Genomic DNA, 24,196 nt, shown 5'->3' on the forward strand with positions numbered 1-24,196 from the left:
TATTTTCCTAAAGAGATTTATTTTTATTTCATCGCATATGATTGCTTAAGAAAATTTATAATTAAGAAGGTATTAAGTTATTCGAAGCGTTTGCTAAGAGTCTGAGGCGGAGATCAATAATAAAAACACTTATTTGCCTAAAAGATTAGTAATTTTCAAGTATCAATTTATTATTATTATTATTTTACTCTCTTCTCTGACCTTAAATAAAATTAAAAGTATTTTATACTTTTTTAATACAATAAAAAAACGAACAGCATATAGGTACGTTTATTTTTGAATATATTCCCAATTAACATCAAGAGGTACCGGTCCTTGGCAATCCTTACATGGTACTTTGGTCTTGCAAATACCACCCTTGCAGCTATACTCCCCTTTTCTAGGATGTTCGGGGGGGATGTCAATGGTGTGCCAGGGCTTATAGAGTTTATTCAGCATTGCCTGTTCCTTGGCTAAGTAGGTCTTGTCTTTTGCAACTGCGTCAAGAGTCTGCAGACTATGTACAAGAAGGATGGATATGTACTAAAAAAAATTAAATAAAAATTATTAAACTTTATAGTTCGCATGATAACGCAATATTAAAAATATTAATTTCATTATAATAATATCTACAATTAAAATACAATTGCAATAAATTCTTTATCTTTTTTACAGACAAATTAAAAATATAAAACGCTGTTGCACTTGAAACTTATTTTGATGATCTTATATTATTTAGGTAATTATTAAATGATTTATAATAATTATATTCGAGCATAAACAAAACGTAACCCAATTACGTCAAGGAGTATCATTGGTTCATTGGTTTTCTTTTTTTAAGTGTTATCCCATGTACTTAAAAGATTTGTTAGGACGTAACGGCACTTTGTGTTTTTGAATTCAACAAGTAAAGCGCATAGTGTAAATCGATTTTTAATGAATACCAAGAATCCATATAACTTTGGTTCTTCGACACCAAATGAAATTATCACACGAATTATTAAATAAAGTCGAGTCGTGTGTACACCGGTTTTCATGGGTACGCCGCTCCGAGATCCCGGGTTCGATTCCCAGCCGAGTCGATGAAGAAAAAGTTCATTAGTTTTCTATGTTGTCTTGGGTCTGGGTGTTTGTGGTACCGTCGTTACTTCTGATTTCCATAACACAAGTGCTTTAGCTACTTACATTGGGATCAGAGTAATGTATGTGATGTTGTCCAATATTTATTAATATTTATTATTCAATATGATATGAAAATTATTGGAAGATATGCGCCAGTGGTTAGAACGCGTGCATCTTAACAGATGATTGCGTTCAAATCGTGCAGGCACCACTCCTTCATTTCTGCTCATAATTAATCTCATACTCGGCGGTAAAAAACATCGCCAGGAAACCACTTTAAATGAAATTATGCCACATATGTATCTAACAACACACATTGGAGCAGCGAAGTGGAATTAGCTTCAAACCTTCTCCTTAAAGGGAAGGGAGGCTTTAACCCATCAGTAACTGCTACATTTACAGACTGGTTTATTAGGATTTATAGTTTATATTAATAAACGTGTTTTATTTCATTCAATATTTTTATCCATTAATCCATTTTTGTACAATTTTTTTTTAATCCGACTAATTGGGAACACAATTCTTACAATTATAAACAAAAACATAATCCAGGGCATAATGATGAATAACTTACGTTTAGTATTAAATTAAAAAAAAAAAAAACAATTTCGTTATCTGGCATTTGGCAGTTAGCCAATTAAAATTCAACACAATTTACCGATAACAACATATTAATTAAAATACAAATAAACAATCAATAAATACTTACCAAAACATACATTATTATGATATCTTCTATATTATTACAGCACTATTAATATTTTTTTCTTCTGGTAATGAAAACTAATCAACAACGGAATGGCAAACATCGCCTTATATACAGCCAAATAACCGATGTACCGTAATGACCTCAATACTCATTACTCTTAAACATCCAGTGTGTCATATTCATAACTGTCTCACGAACTTCTGCGTTCAATTGTTTGTGTATCACATATTATAAAGAAAAGTCACCCTGTCGCGTCTGTCTGTGTGTATGAACGTGATTAATTCAAAAAGTATCGAACGGATTTTAATACGGAGCGATTCATTAGGATGGTTGGCATATTTTTGTGTAAATTGAAAGAAATATATACGGACAGAGGTTTAAGTATTTCGATATAATGGTTTTATGTCGACAATTATTCCCGTGCGAAACCGGATCGGGTAGCTAGTTTTGTTTTATAAAATAAGAAAACTGATATACTAATCCGATCTGAGATTAAGGGACTATAATATACATTGTATACATATAATAAAATTGGAGTGTCTGTCTGTAATATTAAAATAACCGCGTTTTACTAAATGCATATGTACGTATACACGGTACTCATACCTAAATAACATTTTTTACAATTTTTGTCTGTCTGTCTGTCTGTTTGTTCCGGCTAATCTTTGGAACGGCTAGACCGATTTTGACGGGACTTTCACTGGCAGATAGCTGATGTAATGAGGAGTAACTTAGGACTTAGTTTTACTTTTGTTTTAGAATTATATGTAAAATAATAATAAAGTCACGCTTTTTTATTAAATTCAAATGCGCACGAAGTCGCGGGCACAGCTAGTTGTATAGTATAACATATTATAGATAACTTTTTTCTTAGGTAATCAAATCTTCACTAACGTGTTGTCTTAACCCGTAACCTTGGATGTATCTATCTATTGATTTGATTTAAGTTATTTTTTAAAGAGCCTGCCTTTTTTTTAATAAAATAGACGAGCGAATAGGCCATCTGATGGTCAGTGATCACCACCACACATAGACATTGAAACTGTAGTACATGTTAACCATCCTGTTCATCACCGATGTCCTTTGTGTCTGTTGACACTGTGTAACTATATCTTCAAACCGGAACATAGCAATAGAAAGTATTGCTCTTTGGCAGTAGAACATGTGATGTGATGACTGGGTAGTACCCAAACGGGCTTGCACAAAGCCACCAAGTGACGTCACAAGCTAAATTTTAAAACTAACGATGATTACGAAAAATTAATTGAACTCTTATCTTGTTACATTTAGCTGCAACACCAGTTCTTTCTACTCGCACACCTCGAAGCGAAGAGGCGTGGTATTGGCCTGTGGATGTTAACGTTGTGAACGTTGATGAAATTGGTCGTAATTTAACACATTTTGCAACACTATATATACTATTTATGCAACAATAAACACTCTTAGACGTCATAAAAATTACTTACCAATTGTGACTAGTGTAACGTACCCCAAAATGTTTATCATTTATGTTGCTACTACAGTTATTCTTCAGCTTAAAAATATTTTACGGTAAATTATAGGTAATAATTTTATGTATTTGTTTTATTATATTTGTAATTATTTTATATTATTCGATAGCTCAATGTCAATGTATCGATTTTTTTTTAATGAATATTGTACTTCATTATTTATTTTGAAAGCATCGTATCGGAAGGGGGTAAAATAATTATAATTCTGGCTTTAAACGAGTTTCAAGATTGCTGTTTGACTGTTAAAAGTCACCATTTGTCATATTAAATCATTTAGAGAATACTCCCCTGGCTGTTGCAATCAGTATAAGAATACTTGGCGTCGACATTTCGAGAGTAGTTCAGTTCCGCGACCACATGGAAGGTAAAGCCAAATTGGCTTCTAAAAAGTTTGGTGCGCTCAGGGAGGAGAGACAGTACTTCACATCGGAGCATCACCTAAAACTCTATATTTCCACCATATCCTCTATTCAAGAAGATAGATTTGCAGTTATTTGTTGCTGTTACTTTACTTTGTATTTACTAATAATGAATCATAATTGATTATAAACTGGTTACTATAAACATATTTTTATATCCTTAACCAGATTTAGGAAAACTTTGAAAACCTAATAAGACCCTATCCCAGGCAGCGCTGTTGACAGAACCACAGATATTGTTCCGGTACAACTCACAATTCTCACTACTAACTTCAGAGTAAGGATCGTTTGTTCCTATAGTGGGATCCCGCAATCTCCTACGGACGTCTTAAGCTTGTGATGATCATAAAATAGTCAAGAATATCAACTCGGAGAACCTTCTGAATTGTAGTCACTGGACTACAATTCAAAACTCCTCTTCAAAATCATTGTACGATTTATAATTTAAATTTAAGAAGTTTAAAGTTATTATAGGACCAACGGCGGCTACGTGCTTTCCGAGACACGAGGATGGTAACACTGTCAACTTCCAACTACTACTACAATTTCTCAGAAAGACTCAATAGCATTTTATTATGCCATTTATAACCATTTATAACCTGGGCCCAAAAGATTCGTTAAGAGATAAATTTAAAGAAATTAAAATAATGACTGTCGCTTCTCAATTTGTTTTTGATAATGTTATGTATGTACGCAAAAACATAAACGATTTTCCCAGAAATTGTGACGTACATTCTATTAACACTAGGAACAAGAATAAACTTGTTACTCCAAGTACCCGATTACACAGGGTTAGTAACTCTTTTTTGGGGCAATGTATACGTTTTTACAACAGGATCCCAGAAAACGTTCAAAATTATTCAATTATAAAATTCAAAAGAATCGTTAAAGAGCGTTTGTGTGCTAAAGGATATTACAACACTAATGACTTTTTAGTTGACTGCACACCTTGGGAATGAAATGATCGCCTCCAGGCTGTTTCAAATAACTAAAATATAATAATTATTGTACATGCAAAATGATAAAAAAAAAAAAATATCCCGCTGAGTTTCTTTCGCTGGTTCTTCTCAGGTCCGAGGTGCTAAATTCCGAACCGGTGGTAGATTTTTGACAATCAATAAGCAAGTGTAAACACTTCTATATTGAATAAAGATTTTTGATTTGATTTGATTTGATTTGATTTGAGGTTTGAGTTCTGGAAATCCAGATCTGCAGATTAGTGAACTGGGCACTTCACCTACGAGCCAATCAAGCAAAAATATATTATATAAGCAGGATTACCGTATTTACTTTTTAGTTAAAACGAATATATGCGTCTGTGATTAAATCATACGGAATTGAAGTAATATTCATAATATATAGCTGAACAAAACCGTATATCAAATAAGTCGCATGAATAATTCATTTCATTGAACCAAATTGCATTTGTTATAAAACATAAAATTGCTTTAATAACATTTTAGAGACATTCTTGTTTTACGAATAATCGATATAAGTTTTAGTCTGTAAAATAATAGCAATAATGATGATTAATAAATAAGATTTTCTCACGTGACAGGCGTTATTGATAGAGATAATATGGCCCTAAAAAACATGAAGGATCGCGTTTTGCACTATGGCAACTTCGCTATGGTAGCTATTCGTTAGTAGGTAGGAAATAATTAGAACCAGAAAAAAAGTATAAAAATATATAATTGTGCGATTAGAATATTTTAAAAGAGGGATGTAATTGTGAGTCCGTCAGGGTAGATACAACTCATATTTTAACAACAAACTAATTTACTACCTAGTTATGTTGCGCAGTACACAGTTCTTGCCAGCAAGGTATCTCTGGGAACCAAACCTCTCGTGAGTTTCCAGTAAAGTTGTTGATTCCTTCAAAATTAATATTGCATAATTTTAAGTTTAGTCATTCATTACATGATTGGCATCCGATTCTGCCACATGTTTTCATGTTAGAATTAAGTCGTAATTTTATTTTTTTTTTTTTTTTAAATAAATTTTATTACTTTTAATAAGTCTATTTAAAGCTCCCGAAACTTGACTACCTACTTACTACCCTACGAACGGAACCCATTAAAATAATTATTTTGGTGACATTATATTCGCACCCCCATATCTGACACCCCTTCGAGGTGCAAAAGATTCTAAATGCGGTACAATCCGGTACATACCAAATACAATCCAATGGAATCCAACAAATATAAGTATTGTGTACCTAGTTTTTAACTTCACACGGATAATTATTATTATACCTTGTATGTAATTTCAGTTGTAGTTTTATTTAATTATTATTTATTATCATACCCCCTACAGGGAGTGATATAAACAGTTAATATTAAAACGAACTTAATCGAATCTTTATATATATATATATCAATATTATGCAAACAAAAACAAATTGAATTCAAAGCGGATTAATGTCGCATTTGTTGTAATTTTTTTGTTCCGGTGTGCATGAAATTTGTTCATAGTATAAGAAGGAAAAATATTTTTTAAATAAATACTTTTTGGTTTTTTTTACAACTATATTTTCACTTCCCATTTCAAGTAAGTTTTTTTTGTATTGTAATTTTTTTCTTGGTCAATATACCTATATATTTTTTGTGTGGTCTAAATTCAATTTATGAAATAAAAGTGAAGCAATTGATCAAAATAAAAGTTCTAAAAATTAATTATTATTGACGTATTAACAAGTTTTTAATGAGACAGACTACCGAAAATTTACAAATTTATCTGTATGCTCTCGGCTCAAATAAGAGCCATAAAAAAATCTGTGCCATTTAAGGGCGATGACAATTACCATCAGGTGTCCCAAAGGCCATTACTTCATTACATAGTATAAAACAAAGTCGCTTACCTTTGTCTGTCCTTGTGTATGTTTACATCTTTAAAAATTACACGACTGATTTTGATGCGGTTTTTTTAATAGATGTATTGATTCAAGAAGATGGTTTATAATTATAATACATGCACAATATTGTAGAGAAACATGCACAATGATAATTTTAGAGGTTTCTAAAGTGATGTCGTAAATAAACACATTTTTTTGTTGACACAAAAGTCCAAGTTAATATGTCTGTTTATTAGGGATAATCCACAAAAAAATAATGGCTTATTTTCGAAGCAATTTTAAGCAATACAGCATTGATCATTATCCAATTAAGTACTTCAAATAAATTGTGAATTTTATACAGATCAATATGAATCACGGCATGTAATTTAAATAAATATTTTCGAAGATATTATAGATTTAAAACGCAAGGACATTAAGGTTTGTATTGTCTAATGACTGAAAAATTTAACGTTGTAAGACATTCTGTAGTATATTTAGTGGCAGGGCGGGTCGCTAGTGCTTCAAATAAGAAACAAATTATACCACTACTAAAATCGTTATAGTATTTAACTCCTACAACAATTTCTTTTCAGTATGTATAAGTTGTGGATTCTCATGATGGCGACGACCTGTATTTTTGCGGACAGTCGCAGGCGTTTGGCTCCAAGTACCCCGCCGACGACAACTGAAAAAATTCATGAAGTTGTCAGTGAGAAATGTGACATAGTTAAGAATGATTACTGTGGCAGCGTACCCTCTGTTAAAGGCCCCGGATATCCAGCCGTCGTCACTGGAGGCTTACAGGTCATCCCTCATAAAGCTGAATCGGGCTGAGCGAAGACAAGGACTTAAGCAGTGATTTTTATTTAAATTATAATTTCATGATGATGAAATTAAACACAATTGTGGATTAAATTGTTAATAGTATATATATTTTTTTATTTTACCTGGACGAAGTTGAATCGGGGACGTATAAGTTTAATTATTTAATTTACTTAATTCAGGATCATATCCTAAGCAATGTACAGTAACAATAATTATATACAATTTTATTTAAAAAAAACCTTGTTGAAGTAAATAAAAGTTTACTTCGTGGTAGGGCTTTGTGCACGCCCGTCTGGTTAGTTACCACATAGGCAATGTCACCGTAAGATATTAATGCTTACGCTGGCTCACTCACCATTCAAACCGGAATATTACAATACTGAGTACTGCTGTTTGGCGATAGAATATCTTATGAGTGGGTGGTACCTACCCAGACGGGCTTGTATAAAACTCTCCCACATAACATTTATTTATTCCATGCGATTTGCTTTAAGTCTTATATATTATACGGGCATATCTACCAAATTACCGAATATGCCGAGCTAGTATGTCGAATATTTTAAATAACAGGATCTGTGTATTAAAGAACTTAAGAGGAATATTAGATATAAACCTATTTGAAATCTCTTTTTTTTTTTAAATATAATCAAAATTATAGTAGTCAATAATTGTTTTTTTTTTTGGGGTGGTAGGGCACAGATTATTTCGCCAATGACACGTTTTGATTAGTGACGGTCGCGATTGAAAAAAATAATGTCTTTTTTTAAGACCTAATTTTCATTCTATCAGACGAATCAAAATGAAAAATGCAATATTTAAATATATTAAAGTGTTTGAAAATTTTGCAATTCGCTTATCGTAATAATATGTTAAACTTTCATAATAATAATTGTATGAATATTTTCTGGCGTTCCAAATGTTTTAATTAGGTAACCGAGATTTATCAAACCTAATTTAGATAGTGACAAATTACATAAGCAGGGTACACATCGTATGAAGCACGTAAATCATTATAGAAATGGCCAAAAATACATTTTCACAACAAATAATTACCTCATAGAATCTCAATAAACAATAGATCAAAGTTATTGTAGAATATCACTACATAGTATAAAACAAAGTCGCTTCCCGCTGTCTGTCTGTCCCTGTTTATGCTTAGATCTTTAAAACTACGCAACGGTTTTTGATGCGGTTTTTTTAATAAATAGAGTGATTCAAGATGATGGTTTATATGTGTAATACATTCGAAAAGCCGATTTTTTGACGCTAAGGACTTTTATAAGAGGCTAACAAGTTTGGTGTAACTGTAAAAATGTTCTGGAAAGCGAGTCGTAAATTTATTATACATTAGCCGAACCCGCTGCTTTATCCGCGTAAAATTCCCCCCCCCCCCCTTTTATCCCCAAAAAAACCAATCCATTTTCGCACCTATATATTCGTGATTAAAACTAACCTATGTCCCTGGGACTAAAAATATCTCCATAACAAATTTCATCTAACTCAATTCAGCGGTTTAAGCGCGAAGAGCTAACAGACATGTTTACTTTAGTATTAATAATATTAGTAAGGATATACGTCAATGTGAACTTACCTTTATAATTGCCTTAATTAACAAGCTAACTATAAATGTTTAGCAACGAAGATTAATTCAATAGTTGCTCTTCGGGACCATGGCTCGGATATCGTTGTGCATAATTTTACTTCTAATGATCGCATGTGATCTTGCCTTCTCGTTTAAATTGGGTAATTATATTTGACAATTTTTTAGTCATGAAATAGTTTAAGTAAAGAAAATCGAATGACAATAAACTCAATTTAACATATCAAGTAGTTTAAAGTTAAAAGGAACTGTAGTTACTCTTTCATTAAATTAATATAAAAATAGTATTTTATTTTAATTTTATTTTCATTAGGACAATCAAAAATAGATACAATGTCACATCCAAAATAAAAAATAAAACAATTACATTTCAAAATGATCAAGGCAAAAGTTCTACTACTTACAGGTAGTCTCACCACGCATTACCATATTACACAATGTAATTATTAAGTAGAAAATATAAATTAAACATAAGCATAATAATTAAAAATAAGAAATATAATAATAATAAACACATCAATAAATTTTATTTATGTGTATGTGTATGTGTAATGTAATAAACAGAGTATGTGTAATAAACAGAGCACTCTAATAACAGTCCTATTAGAGGTTTACAAACATCATATTTAAATATATTTTATATATTCCATAAGACTATATAATAGTATATAATAATTAATCGTTGATTTCCATGCGTGAAAGCCATCCGCGTTCCCCTGATCAAAACCTAAACAAGACTTTAAAAATGTGCTTAGTACCTAAATAATTTAATCAAGATTAAATACTTTTTACGTGGTACTAATATTCTTTCAAATTCGCTGAACGCGTCCAATACGCTGGGAGAATCCCCGTTTTTGGGGCGGGTATTCCCTAGGATTGCATGAATGAATGGAAGTCATTCAGCTTTGTCGCTCCGGCCCTCTGACGGGCTTAGTCCGCCACTGGGACAAAATAATGATAAATTTTTATGTCTAACGCGAGCGAAGCCGCGTTATCAATATATTTATTTGTAGAAAAACTTCCCTTGTTTTAATTAAAGTTGTAATGACTCTTCGATTGGGGTAGGTTTATACGATGTTGCAATCAATAATGATAAATGTCACACAATATTTATTTCAGATGAAGATCAAAATGAGTTAAAATGGCCGACAGAGTACAGTATTCGTGGAGAATTAACAGATCTGTTTACTGGTATCATAAAACCGTTTGAATTTTGGTAAGATATTATTTTTGATAGATTTTATAAAAGCGAAAATAAATTTTCATATTGATAATATTAGTGGGATTTCGTGTTCGATAGCCGTGGCACGTGTCAATAATGACTACTTGTATGTAACCAACAATGAGGAACATTTTGACCAATAATAGAATAAACCCTTGGGTGCCCTTGGGTTGCTGCTATTTTGCAGTTGAAAAAATAATCAGTTTTTGTTGGTAAATGGAAAATTGAATTAATTACGTAGGGCACTTTAATCTATTTTAGAAATAAACATGGTACGTTTTAATATGTAACTTTCGTTTGGATGATTTTTAACGCAAAACATTTCACATCCTTAACGCTTCTGAGTTAAAGTAAGAAGTTCACACTTTTTGGTCAAGGCTACTTTTTGTGGAGATGGTTTGAAGTAAATTTCATTACATACAAAAGTGGTCGATTTTCATCCGATTCGAGAGTTTCTCTTTTGCCTTCTTCGTCGTCATCGCAGCACACGAGGATACGAATTAAGCACATGGAACTGCGTGTCCGGGACGTAACCCGTAATTTTTGGCTAAGTTTAATATGTTCGTCTCTGTATAAATACTGAATAGCATGATTATTTTTTAAATTATCATTTTAGGTACAGCGCCGAATTGAATCGATCTCGTATTGACTATTACGGAGGGATAGTGAAGAAATATTATTTTAGCGAGAACGACGAGCTTTATGGCCAAGAATATACGGTAAGAATTGTTTATAAATTTAAAATAAATAATTGAACTGTTCGAATACATATCTGGCTGGCAAACGAGGTGGCAAACGGGCAGGAGGCTCACCTGATGGAAAGTGACTACCACCGCCCATGGACATCTGCAACACCGGGGGGCTTGCAGGTGCGTTGCCGGCCTTTCAGGAAAGAGTACGCTCTTTTCTTGAAGGTTCCTAAGTCGTATCGGTTCGGAAAAACCGCCGGCGAAAGCTGGTTCCACAGAGTGGTTGTGCGAGGCAGAAAGTTATTATAATATAAATGTTTATCTTGGGTATACTTTTAACCTATTGCAGTAAGCACCGCGGCCGAAATCAGTTTGAAGTATGCCTGACTGATTTCAGCCACGGTGGCGATTATCAAAGGCTGGTCACTGGCCAATGTAGTGAACACATTGTAGTGCACAGGTGTGTGCTCAAACATAAATGCACTCACAATTCCCTCACTCACAAAATCCGATGGGACGGCACATCCAATACGTCTGGAAAGAGTTCAGTCCCGAGACCAACGGCTTTACGTACTTTCCGAGGCAAGAAAGTTCAAATTTCCAACTTCAAACTCCAGGATGCCACTGATTATTGTACGACGGCAAGCTAAAAATTGGACTGAGACTTGCACCTCGAGATCCGAGACCTTAGCTAGATAGGCAGGCAGTCAGCGAGCATTGTAAAGATACGAATAAATAAAATCATAGTTGGTAGTTTTTTTTCTGAGATTATCAGGATATTTTTATATAAAAGTGATAATTATTAAACGTCGCATGCGACGCATTTCATTGTATCAGAGGTGACGTTTTCAAAACTTGAATTAAACCTCAATTGAATTTATGCCAAAGAGATTGATTTATTGACACGTGTAAGCAATTATTATTATAACGTATGCGTTCTAGATATACCCGAAGACAACAGATCAAATGACCAATGAAATTGTATGCGACGAAGAAAGCTGGGAAGGAGAACACTTTAATCAATTAAATTTCGCTAAAAATTTCACTTATTATGGTTAAGTATTTCTTTGTATTATACAACAGTCAGCCCGCTCAAATTATCTATCTATCTGTGTTTATGTGAACATGATCTGAACGCGTTTATCGCGTTCAATAAGTTTCACAGTTTCACACGGTTTTCAAATATTATTAAAGCCGCGATGACCCAGTGGTTAGTGCACATATTAGCCGATGATTGCGGGTTTAAACTCATGCAAGCACGAGTGAATTTCCATGTGCTTAATTTGTGTTTGACTTAATCTCGAGCTTGGTAGTGAACGAAATCTTTGTGAGGAAACCTGCATGTGTCTAATTTCAGTGAAATTCTGCCACATGTGTTTGAATTAGGTCCAAACTAATGTATTATTTAAAAGTAAAACAAAGTTGAACAAGAAAAGGTTTTTTTTTTATTTCTGTATTTAGACAACAGTTAACACTCGCATGACATTTAGTCTGTAGCACAGACCAAATAAAACGAAAAGTAGTTTAGAGGCGTAAAATCCAAATTATGATTTTAACACAAACCTACTGCTCAAAGGTGGAGGAGGCCTTAGACCAACAGTGGGTTACTTTACTCAATATTTAAATTTCACGCAGGAAAAACAACGTACAACGATAAAGATGTGGAAATTTGGAAGTACTTAGAAACCGATGTTGAATCTAAAGAAGAAAAAACGCTATACGCGTATAAAATAAAGGATGGTGTCTATGTGCCAGTTTTGTAAGTAATATTTCGTAATCAGTTCGTTTACTCTGCGTCGTGAACCAGGACACTAGCCATCGCAGAGACTGACCAATCATTGCTTATGTGAATTTAACAGTGACATGAAAACTACACGATGAAGTTGCTCACTAAGCCACCAAATAAGTGTCATAGACAACTTCACACCTTAATTTATAATTATGTTTATCTTATTCCAAATTTAAATTTTTAATGTTTAAATTTGTTAGAGAGTGTCATGCTAGTGCTGAAAAAATCAGAATTTACATTTAACATAAAGACACTTATTATTTTATTATTAATAAGAAGGTTTAAATTATATTAATCATTAATTGTAATTAATTATTTGCATGTCATTAGAAACAATTAATCACGTCAAGTATGTGGAACTTCTCACGCACGTACATTAGTACTTTTTTGAACATGGGTAATATTGAGTTTTCTTGGCCTCAAATTCAATGTTAATTGCTCGAAAATGGCACACTACCAAGGTGTTACTTTTTACTTCTATAACCTTGTGAAGACAGGCCGGGTAGCTTCACATGATTAATTATTTACTAATTTATCTGTAGCGGCAAATAACTTTTTTATTTTAATCAACAGACAAGAAGAATTGATACACAATCTTTGGAGCGGTGCTTTGGATGGCCACACCATAATTCAGTACTTCAACTTCAGTCCACTGGACGTCGAAGAATTGAATCTGACTGCCGGTAATAGCAGCGGCATTTTCAAGCAATTTACCTCTACGTAGTATAAAACAAAGTCGCTTCCCGCCGTCTGTACGCTGAGATCTTTCGAAAGATGAAACGGGCTTTAATGAGGTTTTCGACAATAAACAGAGTGATTCAAGATAAAGTACTATTATATATGCTTTTTATAGTAGAGAAAAGCCGAGAATAACTTTCCTAGCCGGAAAAAATAACATTTTTTTTTAATGTTTGTTTTTAAATTTTTGTAGATGTAATTGTAAAGTCGTGCCCGTGTGAATCCGGGACGGATAGTTAGTGATTAAGATTTAGGAAATAAGTGCGACAGCTTAAGAAAAAATCGTTTAACCTTTGTGAGATTTCATGGTCGCGTTATGTGATATGTTAGGGTTTAAACATATCATACATATGTGATTTCATAATTATGACGTCGATATATTGTATATTAAAGTATTTTGTAAGTAATAACAAACCTACTTATGTCATTAAAGACACAGATAATTTAATTACAATGAAAAATTGAGGCCGAGATGGCCCAGTGGTTGGTACGCGTACATCTTAACCGATGATTCGGGTTCAAACCCAGGCAAGCACCACTGAATTTTCATGTGCTTAATTTTTGTTTATAATTAATCTCGTGCTCGGCGGTGAAGGAAAACATCGTGAGGAAACCTGCATGTGTTTAATTTCAATGAAATATCTGCCGCATGTGTATTTCACCAACCCGCATTGGAGCAGCGTGGTGGAATATGCTCCAAACCTTCTACTCAAAGGGAGAGGATGCCTTAGCCCAGTAGTGGGAAATTTACAGGCTGTTAATGTTAATGTTAATGAGAAATGTGTTATTGTTTTCAGTCGAAGCCTGTAAAGATATTATCAATGGAGGGCAGTCTAGGAATCAATTCAAAGATCTACATGACCTTTCAATAGACGTCGACGATGCTTTCCTTAGGTATGTATGTATATTTATATAAGAATTATTTACATTAAGTCTTTAAGTATGTTTATAGAATAAAAGCGGCCAAGTGCATAGGACTTGCGCACCAAGTTGTTCCGTAATATTATCTATAAAAACGGCAAAAAATTTATGCCTGTTGTGTATCCTTTAATATTTATTTTAATCTATTTTTTAGTATATACATCATCTGTGAAAATTTCGAGTGTTTAACTGTCACGGTTCACGAGACCTGGTGACGGACGGACAGCGGAGTCTTAGTGATGGGGTCCGTTTTACCCTTTGGGTACGGAACCCTAAAAATACTTATAAAACACGTATTAGGAAATGATTAATAAAATCATAAAAGTTTCAGACTTAATGTTTCCGTTCTAAAATTGTATTCGTATAAATATGTATTCAGTTTATTTTAATAATACAAACAAATAAATAAAAAATGGGGCCTTTCGGGAGGCCCGGCAGAACTGATAACTTAGAGCTACGTAAGAGTGAGAGAGAAGGATCCAGCCTGCCGCTGCCGTAAGCGTAAGAGAAGGGGACGCAAGGCATACTGACGCAGTAACGCGTTACGTAACGAGGTGGCCCTTCCATAAGTTTCGGTGTTAATTTAATTTAAAAAAAAAAAACTTTGATTAATAAGGCGTATTACTCGATAAAGGATTGCGTACATTAATTGATCGATGAATTGATTTCCATGTGGAAAAAGTTATAATTAAATTATTGTATTTAAATCAATGTAACTGACTGTCGGAAAAGAGTACTGAGTTACGGCTTCTTTTCAGTAGAATCTACATTTCGAACCGGTGGTAGCTTTAATTTGATCGTGTAAAATGACGATCCAAAAGTGCTCGCGTATCCAAGAGTCTACTTGAATGAAGCACATTTTGATTGAATTTTTCTGTTATAGTTTCAAAATGCAACACAAAAGGAATTATAAGGTTGACGAACATGAAATGAGAAAACAGATATTTAAAGAGAATTTAAGGTAACTTTACTTTTTTTAATTTATTTCTTTATTCGGGTTATGAATTGCCACTTGATGGTAAGTGGTCACCACAGTCCTTAGACATAAGTGCTGTAACAAATAAACATTCCTTACATCACCAACGCACCTTGGGCGATAAGAAGTTACACTGGCTGATTTAGCCTTCAAACTTAAACACAAGAATACTATTTTTGGCTGTTTGGCGGTAGAATATCCGATGAGTACGTGGTACCTAAACAAATTGGCTTGTTCAAAGTCCTAAAAGCGAGTACGTCACTAAAAGGACGATCTATTACAAAATGATTTCTTAATACTAAAAATTTAATAATAAAACGATAAAAAAATTCTAGGCGCGTCATAGAACATAACCAGAAAAATCTTGATTACAAATTAACAATCAACAAATTCTCTGACCTGACTGATGATGAACTGGGCTACCTTTCTGCAACAAGACCCTCTGATTCCCGTGAATTGGGGTCAATGGCCTTTCCTCATACCGAAGAAGAGGTGGACCTAATGGCGCAGGATTTGCCTGAGAGTTACGACATGAGAATCGAAGGCTTCGTCAGTTCTATTAAAAGTAAGCTGGATTTAATTTCTGCATAGATTAACCTTCTTGCAATATATATGGTTATGCAACATGGTCCTTGTAAGATTTTTAAAATGACATGCTGAAAATTAAATTAAGGTGATAAAAGGAAACGTGAAAAGTTCTGCGCGTTCGGCGTAATTAAAATACTTTTTAATTGCATAATAATCTACTTATTAATAATAAAATAATTATTATTATTATGATAAACTACTAAGTTCTTTCTTCATTATTTATGTACTTTTTTTCGGTTTTGATCACCGTCGAAACTGTTATCGGAACTTTGGGAGTAAAATTGCAAATTTAACGTTATACATAAATCTACGGTTTGTTTGTCTTGACTCTTAACTCAATTGAAATACATTATAATATTTATTGTGTCTTAGATCAAGGGTCGTGTGGTTCCTGCTGGGCATTCGCAACGGCGGCTGCAGTGGAAGCAACGCTCGCCCGAAACAACGGGGCTCGTAACCTTGATCTCAGCGAGCAATCACTCGTTGACTGCGCTTGGGGGTATACCTATATCTTATTTAAAGAATTAACCCTTATTTATATAAGTTTCTTCTCCCAATTCTCCCGATTGCGGGACTGTAGAGGATGTATTAGCATATTAGCATAGCATAGCTTAAAGTGAAATGAAATCAAAACAAAATCTGTCATAGGTCTCGAAATTCCAAAAAAAAAATCTTTTGAATAAACGCGAAGTGTCGCGGCCAACCCCCTATTATTTATAAATAATCTATTATCGAAATAAAACTTATTCGATATTTTCAGAATTATATTATTATAACTGTAAATTAAAAATCAAAACATCGTGCAGATCCATATGGCGATACTTAATATAAAGACCACGTTCGACCACAAAATTGTACACTCGACACGCTTAAATGAGTTCAACTTCAATTTAATAACTTCTAGGTACAATAACTGGGGATGTAAAGGAGGGACGTTGGACGGAGTCTTCAAATACGTCTTGAAACACGGTATTCCAACCGAGGAGGACTATGGATTGTATTTGGATGAGGTAAATATTTATTTATCTATAATCTGCTTTATATTCTATTTATTAGTATTTTTTGTATTTATGTATTTGCTATATTTATTGAGTTGTATTCGTTATTATTTCATAATGTAAGTTTTTACTGCACCACCATATTGCCGTCTTCCATACACATTATTCTTCTAACCCAAAGGTTGTCTGGAAGAAATGGCTTATAAGCCATAAGACCGCCTTTTGCTTGGCCAATTTCGTTTTAAAGAAAATATACTTTGTATCTTTATGTATATTTGGTGTGCAATAAAGAGTTAAATAAATAAATAAATAAATAAATATTTATTTGATTTACAAATATTTGTCGTTCGAGGTTTAGTTGTTAGGTTTTAGCCGTAAAAATGTCCTTGTGGTTCAAGCTTGCTTCATAACAAATTTAATCAAATTCGGTTCAGTGGTTTGACCGTGGAAAAGCGACACAGACAGAGAGACAGAGTTACTTTCGCATTCATTTTTTGTATTATATTTAATAAGGGCGATGAAAGATAATTTAATGATGATTATATTATAAACAGTCTCCTTGGTTGAGAGGCTAGATATAAAGGTATAGTTTCCAAGGTTCTAGGTTTAAACACGAGGTCGAGGCTTTAAAAAGTAGTTGAGTTTTTTGACCAAATAAATTCTCAGTAACATCCCGCCCAAACCAAAAATTACATTACATGTGCTTAATTTGTTTATAATTCATCTCGTGCTCGGCGGTGAAGGAAAACATCGTGAGGAAACCTGCATGTGTCTAATTTCAACGAAATTCTGCCACATGTGTATCCACCAACCCGCATTGGAGCAGCGTAGTGGAATATGCTCCATACCTTCTCCTCAACGGGAGAGGAGGCCTTAGCCCAGCAGTGGGAAATTTACAGGCTGATTATGTTTATTATGTAACATCCCGGAGTCTGGAAGTTGGAGTAGGTTCACGCCCGTGCCTCAGAGACCAAGTATAGTCGTTGTTATTGTACCTGAAGTCTTTCCAGTCGTGCCGGTGTTGCCGTTCCGTGGGATTACGAGATTTAGGGAAAATATTGCACCTGCGTTTGCGCACATACTCGTGCGCTATTATATCTCCCACGTTATTGACTGGTCTCCTTTGAGATGAGAGTAGGTTGCCGTGAAATCGTTCAGGACATCTTTATCATCATATATTTTAGAGCAATTCATTCTTCTTTGGTATTCGTTTTTATTATTAAAAAAAAAAAAACCAAATTTGACAATTGCGATTTAAATCTCGAACTGAAAAAAAGTAAAAACAATTGCATCAGCATCTCTGTTCCTCATTCTCATTCTCGAAAACCGATGGCAAGGCAATTTGAAATAACCGGACTTTTAAGAGTCTGCTATTTACAACACTAAATACGACCTGTTAATACCTAGAATGTATGTGTGGTTGATGCGTCATCAGTTACCTTCATATATAATTCTTCTGGACGTGTGTATATCATTGAACTGTCAAACGAATTGTTTTTGATGAAAATATGTATGTTTCTTTGATTTTTTGTATGTAATAGATAGACGGACGGGCAAATGCAATATTAGATATTCTAAATGAGATTTTACTAAAGAATTATATAAAATGTTACGATTGGATTACGTTATTAAAAATTTTAGGCCAGTGTTTAATTTAAAAAACATTAATCCTTATTTCAGAATGGCTTCTGTGCGCTCGATAACATGACCGATTTATACCATATCCGAGGTTTCGCTCAAGTGTCCGTGCTCAGCGTCAACGCAATGAAAGTTGCGCTTTATAAATACGGCCCAGTGACCGTTGCCATCAACGCGTCACCAATCATGCAATATAAGAGTGGAATATTTAATGATCCTGATTGGTAAGTTTTAGTTTTGAGAGTATTTCCACCTCTAGACACATCGCTTAGCTTGGGTGAGCCAGTGGAATTACAGGCAAGTATACAACTTCTTAGTTCCCTAGGGTGCGCATTGCCGATGTAAGGCATGGTTGATATTTCTCACAGCACCAACGTCTATGGCCCATGGTGACTACTTACCACTTTAACGTACAGAAATGTTGCAAGCTTTGAATGGATTTAATCTTTAACATGACGTTTCAAAGGAGACAGATTAATCACCGTGACGCTCAAACGATCACGATGGGCTGGAATCTTGAGCTGATGAGATAACATGATCATGATATCCATGTTACTCCGTATTAACATTCCGAAGTTATTTAATTTTTTTTATTTACCACAGCAACAAAAGCCATTACAACCACGCCGTGACAGTGGTAGGTTATGGTGTTCGAGATGGTGCCACATATTGGGTCGTGAAGAACTCCTGGGGAGACGACTGGGGGCAAGACGGATACATCCTCTTTTCAGCTGCCAACAATAACTGTCATATATTAGAAGAAGCTTACTATCCGATTGTATAAACTGTTTAATGGAGAAATCTAGAAAAAAATCTCATAAAAAAAAAACTCCTTTATAACGAACGAACCAAACTGAAATAATCATTTATCGATAAAGATATTTTATTGTAATATCCAATCAAATTCTAGATTAATTTTAAGACATTTAGAAATTATTAGTGAGCCGATACGGCTCAGTGGTTAGAACGCGTGCATCTTAACCGATGATTGCGGGTTCAAACCCAGGCAGGCACCGCTGAATTTTCATGCGCTTATTTTGTGTTTATAATTCATCCTCGGTGTAAGAAAACGTCTTGAGAAAACCTGCATGTGTCTAATTTGAACGAAATTCTGCCACATATGTATCCAACCAACCCGCATTGGAGCAGCGTGGTGGAATATGCTCCAAACCTTCTCCTGAAAGGGAGGCCTTAGCCCAGCAGTGAGAAATTTACAGGCTGTTAATGAAAAATGAACATTTAAAAATATAAATTAAAAAACATACTGGTTCGATACAAGAACTCAAAATTTGTCAACATCTTAATCTAGTATCTTGTTTCGTAAGAGAAGACAACGGCTTTAAATTGCATTTACTGATGTAGAGTTGCCATTCTGAATGACGCTTTAAATTTTTCACCTGGCAATTCTACTTATACCGCTGGAATATATCATATTGTCTTAACAAAAGGTTTTCGTCATAAAGAAGTTATAATTATAAATATTTTTTAATTATTGTATATTACTTAGCGTAAATAAATTCCTAGCGTGCAATCAGTGTGCTTGAATTTTATTTATTAGTTATGAACCTTTCGACTCCCTAACTTTATAGTTCCACTAACGTTGGACACAGATTATTAAGTACCGGATATTATTGATCACGGATAATAATCTAATTTATTTGTAAAAAAACAAAGCGTATTGTCTTTATTCGTATTTATATTTATGATAATTAATTACATACGGAATATTTGCGAGAAAATAAAAAAAATACTAAAAGTATAGAATACGCGTAACGCCATCTAGTGTCGTTTTCCGGAACTTCTTGGTTAACTTGTAGCAGTTTGAGAAATTTTGTCGTTGATTCATTATTTCGCCGTAATATTATTTTGAACTTTATTAAGTTCAATTAAATTACATTATTTAAAGTTGCAATCTTAAATGAAATAGTTTTTATTAAGAGTAGCAGTTTATATATGTCAGATATAGATATATACTATTTATACTAGAAATAAAAACTTGTTACCCCTGTTTACATACGTCACTGAGAATGATTCGGTCAATGGTGTAAAAAATTTAAAAATGATATTAAGACAAAATTAATCAATAAATCTTATTATTTCTTAACATAATACTTTTGGAAAAAAAAACGTCCTCGATTCAGGCTCTCCTTCCACAGGACTGATTAAGAACAATAATTATGATTAATAATCATTGTAAATATGGTTATTCGAAACGAGCAAATAAGCGTTTCTTTGCCGTTTCCCTCGCTGGAGGCTGCATCGAAACGGCGGTAGAGATGAAATGTTTTCGATTCATAAATGTATATCGTTAAGTTTACTTGAATAAAATACGTTTCATTTGAACCCACAGTCAGAAAACAGGCAATTAATATATACAAGCCGTTCTGTGTTCAGTCATATATTATCTGTATAATGAAAGATGATGTAATTAATTTTCTAATTAAAAACGTGGCCGTCACGAGACGACCGGCAGACGTGAAACGAAATTGATGATCATTGAAGTAATTCATTATGAAAGAAAACCAATAAATAATTACACAGTTTATAGCATTGAGTTTATTTAGTTTATCAAATATATATTTCTTATTAATATAATAATACTAGCGACACGCCCTGGCTTCGCACGGATGCAATGATGATATTAAACGAACTAAAGAATGTCTTTATATGCAACGTTCACAGCTTTTTTGTCATAAGACAATCAATACAAACCGCTATGTTCCTGCATTTTAAATCTGTAATATCTTCGAAAATATCCATTTAAATTACATGCTGTAAAGGGTCGCATTGATCTATATTAAATGCACAATCTATTTATGGTACTTAATTTGATAAGGATTAATGCTGTATTGCTTAAAATTATTTCGTAAATAAGTCATTATTTCTCGTAAAATGTAAAAGATAAAAAATGTCATCACATTAGAAACCTCTAAATTTATCAGTGTTTCTCTATTATAATATGCATGTATTATACATATAAACCTTCCTCTTAAATGACTCTATCAATTAAAAAAAATTGCATCAAAATCCGTTGTGTAGTTTTAAAGATCTAAGCGTACACAGGGACAGACAGATAGCGGGAAGCGACTTTGTTTTATACTATAAAGTATGCGCGCCACGCACACTGAAGGTAGAGGCGACGGCGGACGGCAGACCGAGACGGTATAAGGGTTCTGTCGTTTCGACATTAATATCATTAAATAATTACGAGAAAATCTGACCAGAAAATCTTGATTCAAAGTTGATGATATCGTAAATATGAATTAAAATATACGTTCTAAATTTAACTCAGTAATTCATAGTGAAATAACATTTTCAATGAACGTCTGGGAAAGAACGTTATAAATATAAATTTGTATATTATATAAATTAACTAATTCAATATTTCCTTCTCTGGTCTCTGGTGGGGAGGTTTTTTTACTTGACAGTCAATAAGTTAGTGCTTCTATTTTGAGCAAAGGTTTTTGACTTTTGATTTTTAACTGTTGTCGTAAATACGAGCGAGTCTGTTTTAACATTTAAACAATGTCAATAGATGTAATGAGCCAGTGTAGTTGAGTGAGCCAGTGTAATCACAGGCACAAGAGACATAACATCTTAGTTCCCAAGGTTGGTGGCGCATAGGTGATGTGAGGAATGGTTAATATTTCTTACAGCGCCTTTGTCTATGGGCGGTGGTGACCACTTACCATCAGGTGGCCCATATGCTCGTCCGCCAACCAATGCCATAAAAAAAAAAATGGTCACATCGAAATAAAAAATGTCAGAATAAAAAACAAACATAATCAAGATATACTTTATTCAAGTAGGCTTTTACGAGCACTACCTACTAGCTGCCACCGGTTCGGAGAGTAAATTCTACCGAGTTACTCTTTTTAAACATTTAAAATACAAAGTTACGTTAGTTAAATACAGTTATATATGTATTTAATATATCCTGTCTGGAAGTCAACGAGTATTTGTACAATTTATATGAAGGAATTTTATTAATACTGAAAATAATATTATTATAAATGTCAATGTTTACGATGAAGACAAAACGGCTTCACGAATTTTTATCTTTTTTTATATAATAATAGACATTGGCGCTGGTAGAAACATCAATCATCCCTTACTGCGCCATTGCACCACCAACCTTGGGAACTAACCATTGTGCCAGTATTTACACTGGCTCACTCACCCTTCAAACCGGAACACAACAATACCAATTATTGCTTCATGGCGGCAGAATATCTGATAAGTGGGTGTTACCTATCCAAACGGGCCTGCACTACCAAATAAAACCTTCTTCCAGAGGAGAGTCCAGTATTATGATATTTGGAAAGGAATCTCATTTAACATAGGTTCCCTAACATTTACCCCAATGCAGAGGAAGTGCTGCACGAAAGGTAGTTAATTATAAACAAAAAATTCGTTCCGGTACCACAATTACGGCAAAGCACTATCCTTCCATATTATCGAGACTCAAAGCAGCAATCAAGGAAAATGGGCGAGGATAATTAACATTAGATGCTTTAGCAACGCGAGGCGTCGGTTCACAGGAGTACAGTTGCGCTCGTTTTACACAAATACGGGTTCGAACAGTTACGTTTCGTCAAGATTTAACCCTAAGTGACTTTTATGTTGGCAAATTATAAAAAGATGTTAAAGGTTTTAGCTAAGTGGAAATAATTTCCACTTTTTAGAGAGAAAATTCAAAATCGAGTCTTCGTTATGTATTTATATATTTTGGATGATTATGTATATAGTATGTAATATGTTTTAATGGTCTATAAGAGATCGGCTAATTACAGCGACAAGGTTACCTTAGTGTGCTCCTTGAAGTTTGATATTATTGTTATTGTAAAATTAAGATTTATTATTATTATTGATTAGTGACAATGTGAAAAGTGAGCCGAGATGGCCCACGTGGTTAGAACGCGTGCATCTTAACCGATACACCGATACATGCATAACCGCGCACTTTTCAACTCCAATTCCATTCTAATAGAATTACTAAAAGTTTCTGTTATCTTTAGTAACTCCATTAGTTGTGAACCTGAAGGTGCAAAGAGCTTTAAGTCATCCATGTAAAGTAGGTGGGACATTACTTTACCTCCTCTCCACAAACAAAAGCCTAACCTTGAACCCTCTAACAGAGTACTCAGAGGGTTCAAGGCTAAACAAAACCACAATGGACTCAAACTATCGCCCTGGAATATTCCCCGCTCAATCCTTATCGGTTCGTCATTACCATGAATCGTTCGATATCCTGGATAGCGAAGGACTGTCCGCCATTGCCCCATACATGATCTCAAGAAACTGCATAGAATTGTATCTAATTTATACAACTCCAGCACCCTCAAGAGCCATGTATGCCGCACGGAATCATAGGCCTTCTTGTAATCTATCCAGCATGTCGACAGACTCTTTCGAAAACGACGAACCTGTTGGCTAATGGTCATATCAATGAGGAGTAGCTCCTTAGTGCCTCGTGATCCACCCCAACATCCATTCTGAGAGACAGACAAAATACTATTATTCTGTATGTGACTATTCATCTTATCTCTCAGAATGGAGGTAAGGAGCTTATAGAACGTCGTTAAACAAGTAATCGATTTATAGTTTTTAGGATCCGTTGCACTACCTGACTTATG

General features: G+C 33.9%; 2 protein-coding genes across 2 annotated transcripts in view; one reads left to right on the forward strand and one right to left on the reverse strand.

The window, feature by feature from the left end:
- The window catches only part of LOC113403621 (EKC/KEOPS complex subunit TP53RK), a 297,288-nt gene that overhangs the window by 130,620 nt on the left and 142,472 nt on the right, over window positions 1-24,196 (reverse strand). The gene's annotated exons all lie outside the window — the stretch shown is intronic.
- Window positions 9,071-19,492, forward strand: LOC113403615 (cathepsin L-like proteinase). The gene is made up of 13 exons (XM_064219029.1): window positions 9,071-9,144; window positions 10,121-10,217; window positions 10,840-10,942; window positions 11,855-11,966; window positions 12,548-12,671; window positions 13,275-13,384; window positions 14,237-14,333; window positions 15,244-15,321; window positions 15,672-15,901; window positions 16,297-16,423; window positions 16,829-16,934; window positions 18,603-18,784; window positions 19,164-19,492. The coding sequence occupies exons 1-13, from the start codon at window positions 9,072-9,074 to the stop codon at window positions 19,342-19,344; spliced, it is 1,620 nt and encodes a 539-aa protein (XP_064075099.1). The 5' UTR covers window position 9,071; the 3' UTR covers window positions 19,345-19,492.

The sequence above is a fragment of the Vanessa tameamea genome, chromosome 25 (assembly GCF_037043105.1).
Source record: "Vanessa tameamea isolate UH-Manoa-2023 chromosome 25, ilVanTame1 primary haplotype, whole genome shotgun sequence".
NCBI classification, from domain to species: Eukaryota; Metazoa; Arthropoda; class Insecta; order Lepidoptera; family Nymphalidae; genus Vanessa; species Vanessa tameamea.

Coding starts and splice junctions, on each gene's coding strand:
- LOC113403615 (XM_064219029.1), top strand. CDS start 9,072: ATGGCTCGGATATCGTTGTGCATAATTTTACTTCTAATGATCGCATGT. Junction 11,967..12,547: donor TAAAAATTTCACTTATTATG/GTTAAGTATTTC, acceptor AATTTCACGCAG/GAAAAACAACGTACAACGAT. Junction 16,935..18,602: donor ATGGATTGTATTTGGATGAG/GTAAATATTTAT, acceptor TCCTTATTTCAG/AATGGCTTCTGTGCGCTCGA.